This window comes from Polypterus senegalus, chromosome 7, assembly GCF_016835505.1.
Source record: "Polypterus senegalus isolate Bchr_013 chromosome 7, ASM1683550v1, whole genome shotgun sequence".
In the NCBI taxonomy this organism is placed as follows: Eukaryota; Metazoa; Chordata; class Cladistia; order Polypteriformes; family Polypteridae; genus Polypterus; species Polypterus senegalus.
The window spans coordinates 2,222,791-2,249,051 of NC_053160.1; the positions used below are offsets into that span (position 1 = coordinate 2,222,791).

The following is a 26,261-nucleotide window of genomic DNA, read 5'->3' on the forward strand; positions in this document are numbered from 1 at the left end:
TTGCTTCACAATTTAGTGAGTCAATGGCTATGTTAACATTACAGGCCTCATTAATAACTAAAGCGCCTTTCCCATGCTCAAGGCGCTTCACTCATAAAGGAACAGCAGGCATAGCTTACATTGGATAAAGATGTTTCCTGAGATACACAAAAGCAATGAACAGAATAAAAGACAACAAAGCAGAGTAAAATACTAAATTCAATACTAAAACAAAGCCACCCACTCTGCATGTTCCTAGTTTATATAACACTCAACCTTCACAGTCACATCCGTTATTACCTGCTAATCCGAACAGGGCAGTATGTGCCCAAGACCCAATCAGGTCTACTTTACAGCAGCCAATTTATAACATGTGCAAATTTATAAAACAAAAGAGGGACACTACTCCACTTATTATTGCAACAAGCAGCTGTCACTGATGATGACTTATCCTTCACGTAAATCATTAATCACATTTCATAACTGATACTCATTCCACTCTCATCGACTGGAGTCAGGGGTTATAATTGAAAAAGCCACCTCAAGGCTTGGAGCCGACAGCCTTAATCACCACATCTCACTGCCTGCATGTAGTACGCCTTATGTGAAGGATTTAGGAGTCGTAGTGGACTCTAAGCTATCGATTTGCCGACAGAGTTCAGAAGCCATTAACAAGGCAAACAGACTGTCAGGTTATATAGCGCCTTGATGTGTGCAGTACAAGTCACAGGAGGTTCTGCTCAAGCTTTATAACACACTGGTGAGGCCTCATCTGAAGTCCTGAGAGCAGTTTTGGTCTCCATAAAGACATAACAGCACAAGAGAAGGTCCAGAGAAGAGCAACTACAGGGGATGAGTTATGAAGGACGATTAACAGAGCTGAGCCTTTACAGTTTATGCAAAAGAAGATTAAGCTTAGTTATAAGCCAGACAAGTGTTGAGAAGCCATTAAGAAGGCTAACAGAATGTCAGGTTATATAGCGCCTTGAGTGTGGAGTTCAAGTCACAGGAGGTTCTGCTCAACCTTTATAACACACTGGTGAAGCCTCATCTGGAGTAATGGATGCAGTTTGGGTCTCCATAAGAAATCTGACAAACAAGTGGAGACTTGTTTGTTTAGCTAATAGCTCAGCTCTCCTAACATCTCATTCTGATACTTTTTGAAGGCTGTGGCCTCCCTAAAGGACCTAGCAGCACTAGAATAAGTCCAGAGAAGAGAAATGCATCCTTATTATTATATTTGAGGGCAGTGCTGGGGTTGCTGCTATTTTTAATAAACATAAATGATTTGGACAGGAATATAAAGAACAAGCTGGTTAAGTTTGGAGATGACACCAAGATAGGTGGATTGGCAGATCATCGAGAATGTGTTGAATCATCACAGAGGGACTTGGACAACAGACAGGCTTGGGCAGATTTGTGGCAGATTAAATTTAATGTTAGGAAATAAAAATGTGAGGTCTGAGAATACACAATGCGAGGTCCGAAAATCAAAAGTACACCTTATGAAAAGGATTTAGGAGACATAGAGGACTCTAAGATATCGACTTCCTGACAGTGGTCAGGGGCCATTAAGAAGGCTAACAGACTGTCAGGTTATATAGCGCCTTGATGTGTGGAGTACAAGTCACAGGAGGTCCTGCTCAAGTCTTTATAACACACTGGTGAGGCCTCATCTGGAGTACTGAGTGCAGTTTTGGTCTCCATAAAGACATAACAGCACTAGAGAAGGTCCAGAGAAGAGCGACTCGGCTGATTCAGGGCTACAGGGGATGAGTTATGAGGAAAATTAAAAGAGCTGAGCCTTTACAGTTTAAGTAAAAGAAGATTAAGAGGAGACCTGACTGAAGTGGTGTGACAAAGGCACTATATCAACATCACCCGACACAGACAGACACGGAAGGCACACTGATAAAACAAATAAATGTTTTATTACTTTTCCTTCACCTGTGGGCAACGCCTTCCCCGTTTCCCACAGGCACAACACAGTCCCAAATAAAGCACAAACCCACACAATTCTTTCCTCTCTTCTCTCTATCTCTTCCACTCCCCTCCAGAAAGCTTTGGCTCTCGGAGTGGTGGCTGCTGGCTCCTTTTATAGCCCACCCAGAAGTGTTCCAGGTGTTTGGTGACCTATTTTCGGCTGCACTTCTGGGTGTGGTGGAAAAACTGCCCACACGGGCTCAGGAACCACTGCAGCACCCCCTTGGGGCACCCCTGGATCCCAACAGGGTTGTAAGAGACTGTAAAGCCCTGCGGGAATCTGAGGCACCACTGCCACCCAGGGGGGCTGCCATCTAGTGTCCTGGGGGAGGTACTGTTCTGACCAGGCTTGCTCCCCCTATCCATTCAATGAAGAGGCATCCCAGTAGGACAAGGACCCCGGTCGTCTGTGACAGCATTTAAAATTATAGGGAATTAGTCCACTGGATCGAGATGGTTATTTTAAAATGAGTTCATCAAGAACATGGGGATACCGTTGGAAACTTGTGAAGGGGAAATTACACACAAATATTAGGAAGTTTTTCTTTACATGAAGAACGAGAGACACTTGTGTGGTGGACAGCGACTTTAGGGACTTTCAAAACTCAACTTGATGTTATTTTAAGTGGAGAGGACTGGCGAGCTTTGTTGGGCTGAATGGCCTGTTCTCGTCTGGATTGTTCGAATGTTTTCGTGTAAAGCGTGTCTCATATGCACCACATCCTCTCAAATGGGACGTGCACTTCTGCAAGGTCAGCACAGGCCAGATAACCAACTCACTTGTATTTACTACAAAAAAGAAAAAAATCAGCTAGCGGTCGGTCGTGAGTTCTAATAGGGTGACCTTGTTCTTTTAAGTGTAACTCTTTAACCACAAAGATACTCGTGTTGCTTTCATTTTCTCTCATCTTACGGTTTCCAGAGTAGAGCTATTTGTGTAAACCAACAATTTTTCATACCTTCACTATCATACCTTGTGCTACGTACTTCTAGAATTTTTATTTTTATGCTGTATTGAGGATTTGTTCTGTTCTGTATATTGTATTGTCCCCCCTTCTTTGACACCCACTGCGCACCCAACCTACCTAGAAAGGGGTCTCTCTTTGAACTGCCTTTCCTGAGGTTTATTCCATTGTTTCCCTACTAGGGTTTTTTTTGGGAGTTTTTTCTTGTCTTCCTAGAGAGTCAAGGCTGAGGGGCTGTCACGAGGCAGGGCCTGTTAAAGCCCATTGCAGCACTTCTTGTGCGATTTTGAGCTACACACAAATAAATTGTATTGTATTGCATTGTATCCATTTAAGTGCCATTTTCCAGGTTTAGGCAGGTTAACAGATTGGCTCCAAGATTTGTTTTTTCCTCCACAGTTGTGAGCATCTTCTTGGCTGACACTCCTTCATGCCATATGACAGTAAAGTAAAAAAACAACTTTGTAAGGCAAGGGCCACAATATTGTGATAAAGGCAGGGTGGCGCAGTGGTTAAGGCTTTGGACATCAAGCCATGAGGCTGTAGGTGTAAATCCCACCACTGACACTGTGCGACCCTGAGCAAGTCACTTCAAACGCCTTTGCTCCAATTGGAAAAAAAAAACAAAAGAAATGTTACCAATTGTACCTCAAATGTTGTAAGCCACCTTGGATAAAAGCATCAGCCAAGTAAATGTAATAGATGTAATGGAAATTGTATAAAGCAGTGGTGAGTGGACAGCCCTGCTGCCTCAAAGTTCTAGTGTCACTTTCTGTGTGGAGTCTGCATGTTTGCCCCAAGTGAGCCATGGGCCTTCCTCACAACATCCCAAAGAGATGCAAGTTATGATGACTGGCAACTCTAACCTGTCCTTGGTGTGACAGTAAACATGCTCTGTGATGGACTGGCACTGCAGTCGTGGACAAACCTTTTGAGAATGACAAATATTTGCTGCCTCAGTTTTTATGATGGCAATTTGCATCTACTCTGGAATATTCTGAAGAGTGATCAGATGAATTGCAATTAATTGCAAAATCCTTCTTTGCAATGAAAACCAACTGCATGTCAGCCCTGCCACAAAAGGACCAGCTGACGTCACTGCAGTGATCCTCTCGTTAACACAGCTGAGAGTGTCGATGAGGACAAGGTTGGAGGTCACTCTGCCACGATGACTGAGTTACAATAGACAGGTGAAGAAGGCGTCAGGGCACCCAAGAAAGTCCAGCAAGCGCCAGGACCGACTCCTAAAGTTGCTTCAGCTGCGGACACAACCAGGGCAAGGCTGGCTCAGGAATGGTAGCAGGCAGGTGTGAGTGAGGTGAAGACTTTTGAAGGATGGCCTGGTGAGTGTCAAGAAAGACAGAAAAGAAGCCAAGAAAAACATCAGGGACAGACAAATATTCTGAGATTGGACTGCTGGAGAAAAGTCATTTTTCTCTGATAAATCCCCTTCCCGATTGTTTGGGGCATCCAGAAAAAAAGAAAAGGTCAACAGTGTCATCAGTCCTGTGTCATACCAACAGTAAAGCATCCCAAGTCCATTCAAGTGGGCTCACTCACAAATTTTGCCTAAGAAGACAGCCCTGAATAAAGAATGAGACCAAAATATCCTCCGAGAGCAACTTCTCCCAACCATCCAAGAACAGTATGGCGACCAACATGATGGAGCACCGGGCAAGAAGGCAAAAGTGAGAACTGAGTGGCTTGAGCAACAAAACCTCAAAATGTTGGGTCCATGGCCAAGAAACTCCCCAGACCTTAATGCAATTGAGAAAGTGTGGTCAATCGTCACGAAGCAGGCAGGCAAACAAAAACCCTCCAATTCTGACAAACTCCAAGCATTGAAACATTGAGCATTAAAACTCTAGGATTACACGTGGAGGTCAATCAACACATTAATACAATGATACAGAATACGATAGGGTCTTGATGATATTATTGTCCATTTCAATTTACATTTTTGATGTTAAATCAGACTAGGCTGATGTCAATTTCTACATTATAGAATTAGTTAATGTTATATTATAATCTTTAATTTATGTAGAATTTTTAAACAGGTCTTCAAAGACCTACATGAACATTTTTTTTTACTGAAATGCTTGGAGAGAATATTCTGTATGTTCTGATGAGTTTTGACTTTTTAAAAAGGAACCTGTCACAACAGACATATTAGAGCTTCCATTGCTGATTAAGATGCAAGTTTCAGGGCTGTCACCCTTGCTTGCTTCACATTTTACTGAGTCAATGGCTATGTTAACATTACAGGCCTCACTAATAATAATAATACATTTTATTTATATAGCACCTTTCCCATGCTCCAGCCGCTTCACAGAGCCTTATAAAGAAACAGCTGATATATGTAACATTGAATAAAGATGTTTCCTGAATAGAACATTAAAACAGAGAGATACAGCATATACAAAGGCGTTAAATAGAATAGAAGATGATAAGCCAGAGTAAAATACTAAATCCCCTATACTAAAATATATGTGGACAAAATTATTGGTACCCTTCAGTCAATGAAAGAAAAACTCAAAATGGTCACAGAAATAACTTTAATCTGACAAAAGTAATAATAAATAAAAATTCTATGAAATTTAACTAATAAAAGTCAGACATTGATTTTCAACCATGCTTCAACAGAATTATTTAAAAAAATAAACTCATGAAACAGGCCTGGACAAAAATGATGGTACCCCTAGAAAAGACTGAAAATAATGTGACCAAAGGGACATGTTAATCCAAGGTGTGTCCACTAATTAGCATCACAGGTGTCTACAATCTTGTAATCAGTCAGTGGGACCTATATATAGGGCTCCAGGTAGTCACTGTGTTGTTTGGTGACATGGTGTGTACCACACTCAACATGGACCAGAGGAAGCGAAGGAAAGAGTTGTCTCAGGAGATTAGAAAGAAAATTATAGACAAGCATGTCAAAGGTAAAGGCTATAAGACCATCTCGAAGCAGCTTGATGTTCCTGTGACTACAGTTGCACATATTATTCAGAAATTTAAGATCCATGGGACTGTAGCCAACCTCCCTGGACGTGGCCGCAGGAGAAAATTGATGACAAATCAAAGAGACGGATAATACGAATGGTAACAAAAGAGCCCAGAAAAACTTCTAAAGAGATCCAAGGTGAACTTCAAGCTCAAGGAACATCAGTGTCAGATCGCACCATCCGTCGTTGTTTGAGCCAAAGTGGACTTCATGGGAGACGACCAAGGAGGACACCATTGTTGAAAACAAATCATAAAAAGCCAGACTGGAATTTGCCAAACTACATGTGGACAAGCCACAAAGATTCTGGGAGAATGTCCTATGGACAGATGAGACAAAAATTGAACTTTTTGCCAAGGCACATCAGCTCTATGTTCACAGACGAAAATGAAGCATATCAAGAAAAGAACACTGTCCCTTCTGTGAAACATGGAGGAGGCTCTGTTATGTTCTGGGGCTGCTTTGCTGCATCTGGCACAGGGTGTCTTGAATCTGTGCAGGGTACAATGAAATCTCAAGACTATCAAGGGATTCTAGAGAGAAATGTGCTGGCCAGTCTCAGTCGCAGGTTATGGGTCTTGCAACAGGACAATGACCCAAAACACACAGCTAAAAACACCCAAGAATGGCTAAAAGGAAAACATTGGACTATTCTAAAGTGGCCTTCTATGAGCCCTGACCTCAGTCCTATTGAGCATCTTTGGAAAGAGCTGAAACATGCCGTCTGGAACAGGCACCCTTCAAACCTGAGACAACTGGAGCAGTTTGCTCATGAGGAGTGGGCCAAAATACCTGCTGAGAAGTGCAGAAGTCTCATTGACAGTTACAGGAATCGTTTGATTGCAGTGATTGCCTCAAAAGGTTGTGCAACAAAATATTAAGTTAGGGGTACCATCATTTTTGTCCAGGCCTGTTTCATGAGTTTATTTTTTTTTAATTCTGTTGAAGCATGGTTGAAAATCAATGTCTGACTTTCATTGGTTAAATTTCATAGAATTTTTATTTATTATTACTTTTGTCAGATTAAAGTTATTTCTGTGACCATTTTGAGTTTTTCTTTCATTGACTGAAGGGTACCAACAATTTATATCTATATCTATCTATATCTATATATCTATATCTATCTATATCTATATCTATCTATATCTATCTATATCTATATATCTATATCTATCTATATCTATATCTATCTATATCTATATCTATCTATATCTATATCTATATCTATATCTATATATATCTATCTATCTATCTATCTATCTATATATATATATATATCTATATATATATATCTACATCTATCTACATATATATACAGTGGGTACGGAAAGTATTCAGACCCCCTTCAATTTTTCACTCTTTGTTATATTGCAGCCATTTGCTAAAATCATTTAAATTAATTTTTTCCTCATTAATGTACACACAGCACCCCATATTGACAGACAAAAAAAAGAATTTTTGAAATTGTTGCAGATTTATTAAAAAAGAAAAACTGAAATATCACCTGGTCCTAAGTATTCAGACCCTTTGCTGTGACACTCATATTTAACTCCGGTGCTTTCCATTTCTTCTGATCATCCTTGAGCTCACCTTCATTTGAGTGCAGCTGTGTTTGATTCTACTGATTGGACTTGATTAGGAAAGCCACACACCTGTCTATATTAGACCTTACAGCTCACAATGAATGTCAGAGCAAATGAGAATCATGAGGTCAAAGGAACTGCCTGAAGAGCTCAGAGACAGAATTGTGGCAAGGCACAGATCTGGCCAAGGTTACAAAAAAATTTCTGCTGCACTTAAGGTTCCCAAGAGCACAGTGGCCTCCATAATCCTTAAATGGAAGACGTTTGGGACGACCAGAACCCTTCCTAGAGCTGGCCATCCGGCCAAGCTGAGCTACCGGGGGAGAAGAGCCTTGGTGAGAGAGGTAAAGAAGAACCCAAAGATCACTTTGGCTGAGCTCCAGAGATGCAGTCAGGAGATGGGAGAAAGTTGTAGAAAGTCAACCATCACTGCAGCCCTCCACCAGTCAGGGCTTTGTGGTAGAGTGGCCTGTCGGAAGCCTCTCCTCAGTGCAAGACACATGACAGCCCACATGGAGTTTGCTAAGACTCTATGTAAGAATCTCTGGTCTGATGAGACCAAGATAGAACTTTTTGGCCTTAATTCTAAGCGGTATGTGTGGAGACAACCAGGCACTGCTCATCACTTGTCCAATACAGTCCCCACAGTGAAGCATGGCGGTGGCAGCATCATGCTGTGGGGGTGTTTTTCAGCTGCAGGGACAGGACGACTGGTTGCAATCGAGGGAAACATGAATGCGGCCAAGTACAGGGATATCGTGGACAAAAACCTTCTCCAGAGTGCTAAGGACCTCAGACTGGGCCGAAGGTTTACCTTCCAACAAGACAATGACCCTAAGCACACAGCTAAAATAACGAAGGAGTGGCTTCACAACAACTCTGTGACTGTTCTTGAATGGCCCAGCCAGAGCCCTGACTTAAATCCAATTGAGCATCTCTGGAGAGACCTAAAAATGGCCGTCCACCAACATTTACCATCAAACCTGACAGAACTGGAGAGAATCTGCAAGGAGGAATGGCAGAGGATCCCCAAATCCAGGTGTGAAAAACTTGTTGCATCTTTCCCAAGAAGACTCATGGCTGTATGAGCTCAAAAGGGGGCTTCTACTAAATACTGAGGGTTCAAAGGGTCTGAACACTTAGGACCAGGTGATATTTCAGTTTTTCTTTTTTAAGAAATCTACAACAATTTCAAAAATTCTTTTTTTTGTCTGTCAATATGGGGTGCTGTGTGTACTTTAATGAGGAAAAAAATGAATTTAAATGATTTTAGCAAATGGCTGCAATATAACAAAGAGTGAAGAATTGAAGGGGGTCTGAATACTTTCCGTACCCACTGTATACAGTATACACATACACAGTATACAATATATATATACTGCTCAAAAGAATTAAAGGAACACTTTTTAATCAGAGTATAGCATAAAGTCAATGAAACTTATGGGATATTAATCTGGTCAGTTAAGTAGCAGAGGGGGTTGTTAATCAGTTTCAGCTGCTGTGGTGTTAATGAAATTAACAACAGATGCACTAGAGGGGCAACAATGAGATGACCCCCAAAACAGGAATGAATGGTTTAACAGGTGGAGGCCACTGACATTTTTCCCTCCTCATCTTTTCTGACTGTTTCTTCACTAGTTTTGCATTTGGCTACAGTCAGTGTCACTACTGGTAGCATGAGGCGATACCTGGACCCTACAGAGGTTGCACAGGTAGTCCAACTTCTCCAGGATGGCACATCAATACGTGTCATTGCCAGAAGGTTTGCTGTGTCTCCCTGCACAGTCTCAAGGGCATGGAGGAGATTCTAGGAGACAAGCAGTTACTCTAGGAGAGCTGGAGAGGGCCATAGAAGGTCCATAACCCATCAGCAGGACCAGTATCTGCTCCTTTGGGCAAGAAGGAACAGGATGAGCACTGCCAGAGCCCTACAAAATGACCTCCAGCAGGCCACTGGTGTGAATGTCTCTGACCAAACAACCAGAAAGACTTCATGAGGGTGACCCAAGGGCCCCATGTCCTCTAATGGGCCCTGAGCTCACTGCCCAGCAGCATGCAGCTCGATTGGCATTCGCCATAGAATACCAGAATTGGCAGCGCAAATCCGAGACAGAGGCTGTGGGTCAAGGGGAGGAGGATGTGTGATGTGAGGAGTAGGGAGCCGGGCAGGGCCCTCCTCACTCACCACCTGTCACCACGCTTTGGAGTGTACCTCGCCTCCGCTTAGCTAGCAATACCTGTTTGTTTATTGATTTTTAAAGTTTGTCCTGTTTCACTACAACGCAGGCTGGACCGCGGGGTACAGATAGTTCAATACTAAAACAAAGCCTAGCAAATGACATCATTTGTGATATAACACACACACACTCACAAATTATACTGAGCATCTGGACAGAGAGGAAGAGTGAAAGAGGAGGCAGAATGTCAGGTTAAGTTAAAAGCCTTCTAGAACAGGCCTGAACATTTAAAAGTATGAATGGAGTTAGCTGATCTCATTCATTTCAGAAGGTCATTCCAAAGTCAGGGCGCCATACAGCTGAAGGCCCTGCTGTCACCCACAGAGTGCAGGTTAGTGTGGAGCACAACAAGATGCCCGGAATCAAAGGACCTTAGTAGGCGAACAGGAGCACAGCGATGGAGAAGGTCACTGATGTAGTCTGGTGCACAGCCATTTAGATAGATAGATAGATAGATAGATACTTTATTAATCCCAAGGGGAAATTCACAAAATAAAAAACCTACATTTAAAGCTTTGTATGTTCTTAACAGAATTTTATATTTAATTCTCCAAGACACAGGGTGCCAGTGCAGGCGAAGCAGGATGGGTGTGATGTGCTCGCGGTTACTGGTTCGTGTAAGGACTCTGGCAGCAGAGTTTTGAATCAGCTGGAGCTGTAATATAACATTAGAGGGGGTACCTGCCAGTAGGGAGTTACAATAATCAGTATTATTATAAATTATCAGTGTGCTGCTGCTGGAGTATGTGAATCTCCCCTTGGGATTAATAAAGTATCTATCTATATCTACAGTACTTCTCTATCTAATCAATGCGGGATGTGATAAAAGTATGGACGAGTTTCTCAGCATTAGAAAATAAGAGGAATGAGCAAACACGGGATATGTGGCGGAGGTGAAAGTTTCTTAATGTGGTTTATGTGGACGAAAAAATCAAAAATGACACCAAGATTCCTTGCATTAGAAGAAGGTCTGATGAGATCACCATCAAGAGTGACTGAGAAGGAGCTCATTATCTTAAGTTGCTCTTTAGTGCCAATCTACAGGAGTTTGGTTTTGTTGCAATTTAATTTTAAAGAGTTCTGCTCCATCCAGGTTTTAATTTCACTGAGGCAAATTGTGAGCTGAGACAGAACTGATGAAGTTTCACATTTAGTACTGAAATAGATTTGAGTATCATCTGCATAAAAATGATAACCCAGTCCATAGCTACGAATGATAAGGCCAAGGGGAAGCATATGGATACGGAAGTGCAGAGGGCCGAGGACAGAGCCTAACGAGCGTCTTGTGTTACCGGCACTGAGCTGGACCTGCAGTTGCTAAGACTAACAAACTCTTGCCTGTAAATCAGACAGGACTTGAACCACTGGATGGCAGTGCCAGAGATATCCAGCATGTTCTCCATTCTGGACAGTAGGATGTCATGTCTGACCCGAGTGTCAAACGCTACCCTAAGATCTCACAGAATTAATCTGCTGCTTTGTCCAGACTCTGCTGTCATAAGGGGCAGTTTCGCAGCTGTGCTATGCCCTGAAAGCAGACTGAAAGGGTTCCATCAGTTTATCAGAGGTTAAGTAATTGGTGAGCTGGGAGGCTCCCACACGCTCAAGAACTTTTCAGAAAAAAGGTAAGTGACAAATAGGCCGAAAATTGTTAAGACTGTTAGCATCATCATTGCACACGTAGCACTAAAACATAAGCAATATAATAATTAGAATTTGTTATTAACCCTCTCCTATTCTGTTTCTCTTTTCAATACTCAAATGCGGCACTTGGTGCCACTGCCCACCTGCCAAGTTGTCTGCCTGCCTAAGGTAAAGGTATCTCTGATGGAGGATCCTTTCATCGGATTGGCTGGCCCAGTGCCGACTCAGCTGTGAAATGGCCAATGGGGGTGTCAATGGCTGAGGTCTCCAGGACTCTAAACAAATCCAAATTGTATTACGTGATGTCATCTACTGTTGAATTCTGCTCTCTACTGCACTATTGTATTGAGGATTACTTGTGGTCTGTTCTGTGTATTTTGTTGTATTGTCCCCCTTTTTTGACACCCACTGCACGCCTAACCTACATGGAAAGGGGTCTCTCTTTGAACTGCCTTTCCAAGGTTTCTTCCATTTTTTTTTATTTGAGAGTTTTTCCTTGTCTTCTTAGAGAGTCGAGGCTGGTGGGCCATCAAAAGGAAGAGCCTGTTAAAGTCGATTACAGCACTTCTTGTGTGATTTGGGGCTTTACAAAATAATGGTATTGTAAGATTATCGAGAAGTAAACTGCTGTATATGTTGTGTTGTTATTAATTGTTGAAGATAACCTCAAAATACAAAAAGCAGTAAAAGCTCTGTCTTCCGGAGACTGGCGTGTCGATCAACTGTTGTCATATTTATGGAGTTTTATCCGCCGTGAAGACGTAAACGGATGAGGAATGGAGTGCGTGTAAATGTACATCCTCGGAACAACAAGGATTTGTAATGCCAGGTACTTACGTGAATACCCGCCTGGCGCTTCCCCGACGGAGCTCCTGCACCCCGTGCCGTCCATAACACAGTGGCACCCAACGCCTTCATCGGCCGTCGACGTCCTCTTTCGTTTAAACTGCAGGCCACCCAAAGTCTGGTTGTGATGGTTGCTGCCGCTGTTCCAACGTGGAAAACAGGTTCCGTTACTAAAAGAAAACTCGCTTTCTACTTCCATGAAAGCCGATCCTCACTGCTGCCAAACAATACAAAACACGTGCGGCGATAAAACGGGGCACGACGATTTACACAGACAGCTGGCAACTTCGCCTCTCATAAGGAAACTGCATGACATACGTAAGATTTAAAATCCAGTGCTGTAGCTGATATCGTACATATCCTCTAAATGCAAGAAATGTGCGTTTACATTGCCACCAGCAAACACGCTAAACTACTTAAAGCGAAGCTGGTCTGTCACAGCGAACGAACAAAGTAAACAGCGGAAAAGCGTGTCCTGAACAACAATGACGTTTTCAAACTAAAGCGCGCAAACTCCACGCTGTTCGGGACCGGCATTCGCAATAGCTGTCCTCCTTTTTCGCCTATATAAAAGAATGCATTTTCATTTTAAAAATACCTTCATTATTTGTCAAAGATTAATATTCTTATAATATATTATTTACACTTAAGCACATCTTAGAATACATGGCTTCTCTAATTTAAATTAGACCCGGAGGTTACTGCACTACACAGGCGCTCTGAAGAACAGACCACTCGCCCGTACGCTTTAGTCGGGCGCGTAAATACACCCGCCATCTTGGAGCGGTCGGCTTCTATTTTGAAAGGAAAACAGGATGCCTCAATTTGACCTTTGATTTTGACAGAATGTCTCAAAACTACACAGCCTGTAAATGTAAGGTGAGGAGAAGCCAGCAGACAAGACAGGAAAGGCGCACTTTGAATAACTTTTGTGTATTTAAATTTTATTTCTAGTTTGCATTTTTTTATTACTAGTGTCACCTATTTAGCTCTATCCGACCAAAATACAGGCAGAAACAGCAATATGTTGGTATTGTGATTTGACTTAAGGTAATCATGCCCAGGTATTTATTAAAGATTAATTGTTTGCTGTGTGGATTTAAGAAGTAATATTTCATTTTCAAGTCCTGATACAGTTGAGTCCGTTTTCAGCAATTCATTTTTATTTGCATATTATCATTAATATGTGAGCAATGATGTTGCTTCAAGCATATTAATTGTCATGATTGAATGGGATCATATTTCAAATACGCCCAAAGTTTGAAATCAACAATAGCTCTACATCTAAATTAAAGAGAAAAAACACTAAAAAGTTGTTAATATGTTCTGTGCTTTATGTGTCCCCAAGGCACGAGTGGGGTGGTACTCGCCAGTTCACGTACTGCCAGTTTCAGCACAGAGTACCGGCACCATTCCTAGGTGCAGTGTTGGGCACTGGCACTGGCACCTTTCGTTAGTATAATGGTGAATACCACCGGCACCTTTTTGCCAATTTTCACGGAGTACTACCACCCACCTCACCTGATTTTCTGTCCCATGTAGATGTATCCAGGCGCTTAAAGCGTCACGGGATCACCTATTGTGTGTATTTTTTATACATTTTCTTTCTTTTCCTGAAATTATTTTTCTTTCAAAAGCAAAGGAAGAATTGATTCATTTATTTTTTTTGTATTTTGTGTAAATTGTTTTTGGAGGGAAGCGTTCATTTTCTTTGTCTTTTCCTTGATCATTTTCTGTTTAGTAGAAAGAAGACAATCTGGTATTTGTTACGTGTTTTTGGTGTAAGAGTGTTTTCCTTTCCTGATTTCAGTTGGAACAGAAGGACGGCATTTGCGTTGTAAACTTTTAGCGTTTGTCTTGTTTGCTCTTTCTGTGTGAGTGTTATGATTGTCTGGTATCTGTGGAGCTTCTTTTTTATTTTTTCTTGGCTGAAGCTGGAAAAATACTGCCAATACAAGATCAATCTCTCTTATCAATGCTGTGGAAAACTTTCATGATACACTCAGAAGCTACTGGGTGCAGCAGACTGCAGTTACTGCACTTCTCATTTGCGAGAGATGAGAGAACAAGTGCCCAGGACATTGATACACTTATGACTGATACAGATTCAGAAACTGAGGAAAACTACAGCAAGGAAGAATTATACAGAAATGAATTTTTCATTGCTCTAAACAGCAGTCCTCTAGCATGCTGGCTTTTCTGGTCAATTCATACATCTGTCCCTGCTTCATCTGTACCTAGTGTGGCTGAGTTAGTTTATGTTCTCTTTTCGTGAACATTCTCAAAACTATGTTTTTTTTTTTTTAATACTGAAATGCTTCTGTTTTATATAGTGTGAATTTTGTTTAATGTGAATGAATATCAATGTATCTTTTGTATAATAGTTCCTGTTTGCTTGTTGTAGGTGATTTAATTAACACGCATCGGACGCACACGTAGCGTACAGCAGACTCCTGGCAAAACCTGGATGACGCTTTTGCAGGTAAGGGCTCATTTATACTTCACGCTCAGAACGCGTACGCGTCCGCATCATGGCTGCCACGCGTTCCCAGCGTTCATTTCACGCGTCCTCTGAGCAGGTCCTCAGAAATTAACGCGACGCGTGCGCGAGTTGCAGTACCAGCAAAAGTCGGGCGCAGTGTGCTAAAAGTCGGAACGTGACGTCAGAGTCTCTGTTTACTATCTACATGTGACAGCAAGCCTCTATGGAGATCCTTCGGGGATCGATTTGCGCGCTTTGCTGTTTGATGAATGGTTCAAAGTGTTGAAGCAAAATGCCGACATACAGATGCATTCGTGGTGCTTTTATATTCAAGCGTCGCATATTCCCGATCGTAATGACACGATACATTTTAAAAGTCTCACATACCATCTTTTGTGTCGTCTTTTTTAATTTTTTTATTTTTGCAACTTAACAACAGCAACACAATGTATAGCGTTATATTTGAACCACTGAGAAAAATAAAGGACACGGTGAAAACGTGTATTTTGTGATTTAAAGTGGAAATTTCGGCTTTAATCTCGAATTGTCCACTTTAACCTCGTAGTTTACTTTATCATTAAAGCAGACCGTTGTAAACGTCATCCCAGTTTTTAATCGCTACGAGCTTCTTGGACCTGACAGCTGCGGCAAGCAGCAAAAGATCACCACACAGAACAAATTAAATGTCTGATATTCCAACTCTCTGCACACTTAGAATCTTTAGATTCATACTTGATATCAGTTTCATGATGAAATGCATTAAAGTGTGTATGTTACATTTTACATATAATTTCGTTTAAATAATGAATACTGTTAATAATTACACACATGGGGGTGACACGGTGGCGGAGCAATAGCACTGCTGTCTCGCAGGGAGTTACGTTGCTGGTATTTCCTGCTTGTATTCCACACTGTGCTCCGGTTTCCTTCCAAAGATAAGCAGATTTGGGGATTTGGTGCCACTAAAAAGACGCTAGTGTATGTGTGCTTGTATTCACCTTGCGGTGAGCAGAGGCCTCGTCCAGGGATTGTTTCTCAATCGTGCCCAATGCTTGTTGGAATGGACACATACATCCCTGGATTGATGGATTTAATCAATAAACATCCTTTTCACAGATATTGTGGTAAGGTGTTATCGGAATTTAATAGGTGTTTTAGGCAATTCACAACACAGAGAAACCGAACATGTTCTCACCGTGATAATATCTCACACTGCCACCTGGTGGACTCCTCCAGAGTTACGTAAAGTACGCGCGCAAGTATAAACACTTCAACGCTTGCGTAGCAGGAGCATCCGCTGCAGCATGCATCGCGTGAAGTATAAATGAGCCCTTAAGGGCTCATTTATACTTCACGCTCAGAACGCGCACGGGCCCGCATCATGGCTGCCACGCGTTCTCAGCGTTCATTTCACGCTTGTCCTCTGAGCAGGTCCTCAACGCGAGACATACGCGAGTTGCAGTACCAGCAAAAAGTCGGGGGGCGCACTGTGCTAAAAGTCGGAACGTGACGGCAGAGTCTCAATTTACTATTTACAGCATTGTGCCCAATGCGTCGATCGCGATCAACCGGTAGATCACGTTACATTACAAAGAAAATTTTTTTAAACGTTAGTATATCCTCCCTATGGTATTTGCCACTTGATTGACATGCAGGGCGGCCAGTATGAGATCTCTTTTCTTCTAACACACTGGTCATCCCGCACGCACGATCAAATGCGCAAGCTACTGCAAAACTCCACCTGTGATCTAGTTAGCCTTCCAATTTATATCGAATAAAGAAGGGATTAAAAAAAATGTTTAGGAAGGGTATGGGCTGGATGTGAAATTGGAAGAGGATTTTTTTCTCTCACGATGTCACAATCGAAGTGCGTTTGTCTGATCTGTTAATCTATCATTGCTATTCCAAAGAAGGAAAATGTGAAAAGGCACTTTGGAACTGTTCATAAAAACTATGAAACTGACTTCCTTCTGAAAAGCGATCTGAGAGAGAGAACTAAAATCGCAGTTAATCGGACATCCGTCATTTTTCTCTCGGCTGAATTCAAAAGCTCCTTGACTGCATTATTGGGCTCTACTTATTTAGGCGAGTCAGCCTTTTACCACATGAAGATTATTAAATCCAAATACTGTAGTGACCATAAATGTATTGAATTGTTATTGTGCCACACACAACAACATATATTTTATGTATAAAGTATACTCAGTGTGTACAGTATGTGTATATATACATATATATATATATATATATATCCATCCATCCATCCATCCATTTTCCAACCCATTGAATCCGAACACAGGGTCACGGGGGTCTGCTGGAGCCAACCCCAGCCAACACAGGGCACAAGGCAGGAACCAATCCCAGGCAGGGTGCCAACCCACCGCAGGACACACACACACCCACACACCAAGCACCAATTAGGGACAATTTAGAATCGCCAATCCACCTAACTTGCATGTCTTTGGACTGTGGGAGGAAACCCACGCAGACATGGGGAGAACATAAAAACTCCATGCAGGGAGGACCTGGGAAGCGAACCCGGGTCTCCTAACTGTGAGGCAGCTGCGCTACATATATATTTATATATATATATATATATATATATAGCATTTTTAATGTAGGTTGATCATTTCAACCTGGTCATTTTAAAAGTAGCTTGCAAGCCGAAAAAGTGTGGGCACCCCTCATCTACAGGGTGGTCCAGATCTAATTATGCAGATCCAGATCATCTGGATGACTTTAATTTAGTTCAGCACAAAGACGATTCTTCATGACGTAAGTTCGCACACTTCTCGAATATCCAGGATTTTTCAGGTGATTTTCTATGTAATAAACTTAATAAGTTATAACGAGTTTGTAGTACATACAGACAGCAACTGCCAAAAGAGGTGTTAGTTTGATTGATGACTTTAGGCCCCACCCCCAAATATGATGAATGACGTTAAACCCCGGCCCCAACAATATGATTTATGAAAATATGATTTATGAAAATATAATTATATGGAAATATGAAAATATAAAAATATAAAAATATGAACTATACCCCGCCCCCTGGGGGTTGGACCACCGTCATAATTGAGCATCTCTAAACCCCGCCTTTTAGGGTAGGTCTTTCGTAAACCGGACACTTATCACTCCCCATTAACAATACTCACGCCCCCAAGGTACACCTTTATCTCTCTATCCACCTATAGGGTTAGGGAGAGGCGTATCGCTCCACCCCTTCCCAACCCCGACTGTGGGAGGAGACAAAAGAGTTCTTGTATAAAATTCTAGTCACTTAGTGAAAACACCACGACACACAAAAGCAAACAGAATGGACAGTCTTGTGAACGCTCCTAAGAAACTGAAAGCAAACAGGGCGTCCAGTAGAACGTTACGGGAGTTATACAATATACAATACAATACAATACAGTTTATTTTTGTATAGCCCAAAATCACACAGGAAGTGCTGCAATGGGCTTTAACAGGCCCTGCCTTTTGACAGCCCCCAGCCTTGACTCTCTGAGAAGACAAGGAAAAACTCCCAATAAAAACCTTGTAGGGAAAAATGGAAGAAACCTCGGGAAGGGCAGTTCAAAGAGAGACCCCTTTCCAGGTAGGTTGGGCGTGCAGTGGGTGTCAAAAGTAGGGGGTCAATACAATATACACAACAGAACAATTCCTTAAGACAGCATAATAATAAAAATTTTAGAAGTACGGTTTAACAGTAGATGATATGACATAATTAGGTTTGGATATTTTTAGAGTCCTGGAGACCTCATCCATCTAGCTGCCTCCCCATTTGGCCATGCCACGGCTGAAACGTTGCTCCGATGAAAGGACCCCTTTTTCCCATGATTCCTGTGATCCTCCATCAGGGATGACTTTACCATAGGCAGGCAAACAACTTGGCAGGTGGGCCGTGGCACCAATGGCCACATTTGGGTACCGAGAAAAGAAACAGAATAGGTGAGGGTTAGTATTCAAATATAATTATCATGTTACTTATGTTATAGTGCTAATGACTGACAACAGAGATGCAGTCTGCACAGTTAATCAGCAGCTCTAGTCAGGGTGTGCTAAACTGAAGTAGTGAGTCTTCAGCCGGGATTTAAAGGCTGAGACTGAAGGGGCATCTCTTTTGGAAGAAGGAAGACCATTCCACAGTTATGGGCACCACGCTTCAGCTCTGTCTGGTACGATTCTAACTGTGCTTTGTGCCGAGTAGAGGTAAAAAGAAATGCAGAGGGATGGCTCACGATCGCCATTTCCAAGAAAGAGCCTATCTTTCCCGAATATAACGAGGCCAGTTACAAAGAGGAAGATAAAGAAAATGTGATAAAGGAGCGAGTGAGTGAAATTAATTTTTCTATAAAAGACTCTTATGCCAAATATTGATGAAGCTATTTATCAAGGAAAAAGAATTAAAAGAAAATTCGAGGAGGAGTTTAGCATGTTGAATAATTCATGATCAGAGGAGGAGGAAGAAAACTGGGAGTCAATATTTTCATATTTTTATATTTTCATGTTTTTATATTTTCATATTTTCATATTGGGGGGGGCTTAAATTCATCAATCAATCTAACACCTCTTTTGTCAGTTGCTTTCTGTATGTACTACTCCACATTAGAGTAAATGTCTACATTTTTATTGTTTGTGGGATCACCCCTAAACATTTGAGCACTGCATATTTTAGCCAGATACCTCGTTTACCAAAATCCATGTCACTTATGAAGAGTAAACACTTTTTGTAAACGTGCACAGACTTTCAAGAAATTCACTGTTTTATTGGCACTTTTTCAAAAAAGTAACCTATCAGAAACCAACGAGAGAGTTTGTATTATCGTGGTATTTCCCTCTACCTGCCCTGTTACCTGTTCTCGTCAAGTTCGTTATCAGGATGGTCTACTGTTGCACTTTAAGATGAACACACACACAGACCCTAACCACAACAGTGCCCCATGAATGACACACACACATACACACTTATTAACCCCTAGCACTTTAAACCACACAAGTGCTATAGAAATAACAGCCTGTCATTCAGCACTTCAAGAGACTTACTTATTTTCGGCATGAACAACATACGATGTTATAGTGATATCTCAGACCTAAATATTACTTTTGGTCTACAAGAATACATTTAAACATACAAAGACTCAGCACTCTTGACCATTTATCAGCCAAGAATACCTTCTTTATCGTATGGTCCCTAACTTTTGAGTGGTGCCCTCACTCTCAGCCTTATAAATCCCGCAGCACAGAAATAATGGCAAAAATCCGGCTGTCAGCAGGTGCTCAGAGAAATCTAACTTATTACTTCAGTCACTCTAGACATTGAGACAAAGCATAGAAAGTTAAAAGCAGCATGGTATTTATTACAAGAATAAAAATAATACCACTGGAACAAAGAATACTAGAAAATAGGTACTGACAGGAAAGTCTGAATGCATATAGTCTTTAGAGAAAGCTTACAAAAAAAGGTAGAGATGACAAGGATGAATGTCCCAGGGAGGCGTTTGATTTAGCAATCGATGTTCATGATGTCTTTCTGACGACCAGGGCCGTCTTCGTCCGTTCCTGTTCTTCTCCTCCTTCTTCTTCTTTGCTTCTTCTCGTTGCTTCGCTCTATCTTGCTTTTCAAACCAAGGCATATTTATTATGAAATGTCATGCCTTGGTTTCACAACACATGAACCTGATTGGCTGGCTGTCCAAATGATTGATGAATTAATTCACTGTTCGTTTTCCCACACAACAAAACCTTTGATGTACTCTGAGGTGTCAGTAGTTCTTCCTGTCCCAGGCTATAAACCAAACTGTTGTTCCAGATGTCCGTCCATAAAGTAATCAATAGCCTGAGGTATCAGCTCAGCATTCTTTCCCAGGCTGTAAACCAAATTAGCACTAAGCTATGAACGAAAAGTAAGGTGTAAGGGAAGAAAACCTGCTTTAATTTGTCTCAGTTCATTTGTTGTCTTGTCTTGAACAAAACATAATGGAAACCAAAATGTACAGATTTTATACACCATAACAGAGTTTTAATGTGATCTTTTATGATTTCGAATTAAAATGGATCTTAAAATGCTGACCAATGCCTGTGCCCATATTTTGACATACAGAAAGGTTAAATTGATGGCCCACAATACAATCAGGCTTTGTGATATAATATTCCATTGCTATGAAATGTTAATAAAAGAAATGTACTGTATTATGTTTGTTTATTATTGAACATGCATATATCAATATTGTAATTTTAGTTCAAATTAGTGCACATAAACTTATTGCTTTTTTTTTTATAAATTTTATTTGAAGAAGGTAATATTCCATACAATCAAGTTGAAATTAACAAAACAGAATTCAACCCCCAACCTACGTTTCAGCATAACATCTCTCTATTATAAAAAAAAAGCAGGACGTTGAGACGTGATCTTCTCGAAAGTTCTCGTAAGATATTAAAAAGACCCGCGAAACACAAACAATATCAAATAACACTCAGTCATGTAAAGGCACGTAGCACACACAGATCCTGTGCTCTCAGCACATATAAAGCGAATAAGGACAATACGTTCTCGATGAAGCGTCAACGACTAAGCGAAGAAGAAAGAACAGCGCGGAGAAAAGAGACCCAACAGTGTTGGAGAGAAAAACAGGCAGATAAGAGATTATGAAAGCAGTGGAATTGGAAAGACTCAAACAAACGATGGCGCGATACACATGCAGAGAAAGGTACAGAATATGAAAGCAGTAAAATTCAAAGGTATTGTAGCGACCCAGCCAGGTTGAAGCCTGTTTTGTTTTAAGTGACTGTTAGGTCCGATTGAGGGAGGGTGGAGTACAGCATGGAAGACTGATAGCAGTGCGACAGCAGATGATCCAACGGCACCTCCTTAGCATGCGTTCAGCCGCCCCCCATCACAACGTGAGCAGCATTATACGTCCTGAGAAAGAGATTTAATCACGGACGGGGCCGGAAATAAAGGACAAGTATTGTCTTTAAAACGTCACGCAAGACAAGGCAGTGAGCCATCATTTAAAACAAGTCCATGGACATCTAACCGAGCAGCTGTTGGATTGCTGTTGGCAGACACGGTTCATGTGCTCCCAGCTCTTTAAATAACGACATGCAACAAGCAGAACAGGCAGCTCGCCAGCAGATGATCCGACGGCATCTCCTTAGCGTGCGTTCAGCCAAACTAACTCTCGACACCCCCTTTACAATGTGAGCAACAGAAATGCGAAGTGGCAAAAGGGCAACTGCTATACAGGCTTTGAAATGATCGGGCAGCGTATGTAACAATTCCCATGAAACTAGCAATCTCTTTAAATTGTATATACAGTAAACCAGACACAGGGGTGGGCGAAGCGAGCAGGGGCGGACCCCTAGTTGTTATAAAATTTTCTTTTTTAATAAAATAAATTTAAAGTTAACACAGATTAGCATTGCATAAGATAAAGTGTGTTGCTTTGCAAGTAATAATTTCACGGTATGAAAATAAATAGATAAACCTTAAATTTGGATGCCTTTGTGCTGCAGTCAGTTTTCACTATTGGTAGATGCTGTCACTTGTATAAAGTACAGGTGGCCCTCCGCATCCATGGATTCAACCAACTGCAGATTGAAAATATTTTTAAAAATTCTCTCCCCTCTTTTTTATTCTATTTATTTTTATTCATTTATCCATTTTCTTCATTTTACTAGTTTAAAGTTTTACTCTGCTGGCCTAACTCTCTTTCTCATGGGTGGAGGTTGATGTGTTTCAAACCTAGTTTTGTTAAACCTGACTTGCTTGTATGGAATGTTATTTGGTTTTTATTTTTTAACACAGCATGTTAAAGAGCCAACACGGGGTGAAGCCTGTCTGGATTTAGTATTCTGTAATAATCAGGATAGAATTGAGGGTGTAGAGGTGATTGGACCACTAGGGTCACGTGACCATAATGTAATACAATTCTCAGTATTTTGTAAGAGTGCAGATGCAAAGACTAAAATTGTTAAGTTGAACTTTGGTAGGGCTAATTTTGAGCAGATGCGACAAAGTCTAAGTAGGATAGACTGGGATAAGCTTTTAAATGTGGAGACAGTCGAGGAGCAGTGGAGACAGGTTTAGAAATGTAATGCAGGACAGATACAGACCTAAATTTGGAATTAATAGGAAACTAAAAAACTCCACGATGGATTAATAAAGATTTAAAAAAGAAGTTGCAAAGGAAAAAACTGCTGTATAAGGCATATAAGACTAATGACTGCAAAGTGAATCGTAGAGCATATGAGAACATGAGGGCAACCATTAAGAAGGATATCAGAGAGGCTAAAAGACAGTTGGAGAGGAATAGAGCAGATAAGGCGAAAGAAGACCCCAAGAGATTCTTTCAGTATTTTAGTAGTAAAAGAACAGTTAAGGAGGAGGTCAAGTTCATCAGGAATAGTAAAGGGGAAATAAAAGATACAGACAATGAAATAGCAGATGCCCTAAACTTACATTTTCTGAGGTGTTTACAAGTGAGCAAGTGGATAACCTCAGAGCAGTAACAGGGACTACTAAGGAGGTACTGAGGGATTTGGAAATTGTAGAGAGAAGTGCTGCTCAGATTAAATAAGATGAAATCAAACAAATCACCAGGCCCAGATAATATTTATCCTCGTGTTCTTAAGGAGGCTAGTGAGTACAGATATAAACCCTTGACACATATTTTAGGAAGTCACTGTGCACTGGAGAGATTCCAAAGGACTGGAAAATGGCAAATATCATCCCATTATATAAAAAGGGTGACAGGGCAGATCCAAGCAACTATAGGCCAGTAAGCTTAACATGCATCACAGGAAAATTAATGGAAGGAATTATTAAGGATAAGATTGAGCAACACATGGCAAGGACAGGAGTTATTCTGAACAGTCAGCATGGGTTCAGAAGAGGGAGGTCGTGTTTTACTAACATGTTGGAATTCTATGAGGAGGCAACAAAAGGATACGATCAAAGTGGAGCTTATGATATTATTTATCTGGACTTTCAGAAAGCATTTGATAAGGTGCCACATGAGAGGTTGGGCATCAAGTTAAAAGAAGTGGGAGTTCAGGGTGATGTTTTAGATGGGTGCAGAATTGGCTCAGACACAGGAAGCAGAGGGTGATGGTGTGAGGAACCTCATCAGAACTGGCCGATGTTAAGAGTGGTGACCAGCAGGGGTCAGTGCTAGGGCGCTGCTATTTTTAATATATATAAATGATTTAGATAGGAATATAAGTAACAAGCTGGTTAAGTTTGCAGATGATACCAAGATAGGTGGATTAGCAGATAATTTGGAATCCGTTATATCATCACAGAAGGACTTGGATAGCATACAGGCTTGGGCAGATTTGTGGCAGATGAAATTTAATGTCAGTAAATGTAAAGTATTACACATAGGAAGTAAAAATATTAGGTTTGAATACACAATGGGCGGTCGGAAAATCGAGAGTACACCTTATGAGAAGGATTTAGGAGTCATAGTGGACTCCAAGCTATCAACTTCCCAACAGTGTTCAGAAGCCATTAAGAAGGCTAACAGAATGTCAGGTTATATAGCGCCTTGATGTGTGGAGTACAAGTCACAGGAGGTTATGCTCAACCTTTATAATGCACTGGTGAGGCCTCATCTTGAGTACTGTGTGCAGTTTTGGTCTCCAGGCTACAAAAAGGACATAGCAGCACTAGAAAAGGTTCAGAGAAGAGCGACTCGGCTGATTCCAGGGCTACAGGAGTTGAATTATGAGGAAAGATTAAAAGAGCTGAGCCTTTACAGTTTAAGCAAAAGAAGATTAAGAGGTGACATGATTGAAGTGTTTAAAATTATGAAGGGAATTAGTACAGTGGATCGAGACTTGTATTTTAAAATGAGTTCATCAAGAACACGGGGACACAGTTGGAATCTTGTTAAGGGTAAATTTCGCACAAACATTAGGAAGTTTTTCTTTACACAAAGAACGATAGACACTTGGAATAAGCTACCAAGTAGTGTGGTAGACAGTAAGACGTTAGGGACTTTCAAAACTCGACTTGATGTTTTCTTGGAGGAAACAAGTGGATAGGACTGGCGAGCTTTGTTGGGCTGAATGGCCTGTTCTCGTCTCGAGTGTTCTAATGTTGTTCTAATGATACACTTGTGGTAACGTTCACCTGGGAGGACTTGTCGCACAAACACTTATCGAACACCTGTTTTGATGTAGACGATCTGGAATTTGAAAACGAAAGGCTGGTACCTGCATCAGCTGATTGGTCTCCAGCTGATCAAAGTGCTAAACACACTCGTGTAGCTGACGCGTCTACGGCAACGTTCACCTGATAGGACCACACAGACAGAGATCCGTGGGAGACAAGGTGGCTACTGGACTTCACCAAATGACACTCGGTGTGCGAGTCGACCCTACGGGTTACCAGCCAGAAAGTGACAAACAGGAATGTAATAAGTATGTGAGTTTATGTACTATAGGGGCTCATGGAACATAAAACAGAGCGATATTTGTCATAAATAAGTATTTTATGTTGATTTATGTGTGAAACCATTGCTTTTTAGAAAACAGAGTTTTTGGGAAAATAAACTGATCAAAAAAATGAAAAGAACGCTTTGAAAACACATCAGATCTCAATGGGACAAATGGTGGCTACCTCTACTGCTACGGACTGGTATGGTGATGTGTTAGAAACAAAAGGATGGAAATGAAAATGATGAACCGACAGACAGAGGGCCGAATTCAAAGACACCCCGAAAATCAAAGTAAACAAAAAATAATGCGGCAGGCGAGTCCATTTGGCCAGAATATCATTGCAGCAATTCCAAATCCTACTCGGTAGTTTATATGGCGTCCTGGGGGATCTCATCCCAGATCTGGACCAGGGCATCACTGAGCTCCTAGACAGGCTGAGGTGTCGGATTGTCCCAAACCTAATGTCCCATCCAGAGGTGGTCTATTGGATTGAGGTCAGGCGAGTGAGCGTGGGGGTGCCAGTCAGTGGTATCAATTCCTTCATCCACTTGCCACATGAGGCCCGGCACATGTCGTGCACCAGGAGGAACCAGCATACCTAATGGCAGTCAAGGTGCTGTTGTCTAGCCTGTTGAGGTCTGTGCGTCCCTCCATGGATATGCCTCCCCAGACTGACCATCACTGACCCACCGCCAAACCGGTCACGCTCAACGATGTGACAGGCAGCAGAACGTTCTCCATGGCTTCTCCAGACCCTTTCATGTCTGTCACATGTGCTCTCATCTGTGAAAACCACAGGGTGCCAGTAGTGGACCTGCCAATTCTGGTATTCTATGGCAAATGCCAATCGAGCTCCACGGTGCCCACTAGAGGGTGTCGGGCCCTCTGGCCACCCTCATGAAGTCTGTTTCTGATTGTTTGCTCAGAGAAATTGACACCAGTGGCCTGCTGGGGGTCATTTTGTAGGCTCTGGCAGTGCTCATCCTGTTCCTCCAGTGCTGCTGATGGGTTAAGGACCTTCTACGAGAGGCCCTGTCCAGCTCTCCTAGAGTAAATGTCTGTCTGTCTCCTGGAATCTCCTGCATGCTGGGAGAC

The 26,261-nt window shown here is 41.6% G+C and overlaps 1 protein-coding gene across 1 annotated transcript in view; it reads right to left on the reverse strand.

Moving 5' to 3' along the window:
• Positions 1–12,760, reverse strand: part of si:dkey-109l4.3 (uncharacterized protein LOC559137 homolog) — a 29,778-nt gene extending 17,018 nt beyond the window's left edge. Inside the window, exon 1 of the mRNA XM_039758142.1 lies at positions 12,230–12,760. Within this exon, the coding sequence (XP_039614076.1) occupies positions 12,230–12,437 (208 nt within the window). The 5' untranslated portion in view covers positions 12,438–12,760. The remainder of the gene's footprint in view (positions 1–12,229) is intronic.
• Between the last annotated feature and the right edge of the window lie 13,501 nt (positions 12,761–26,261).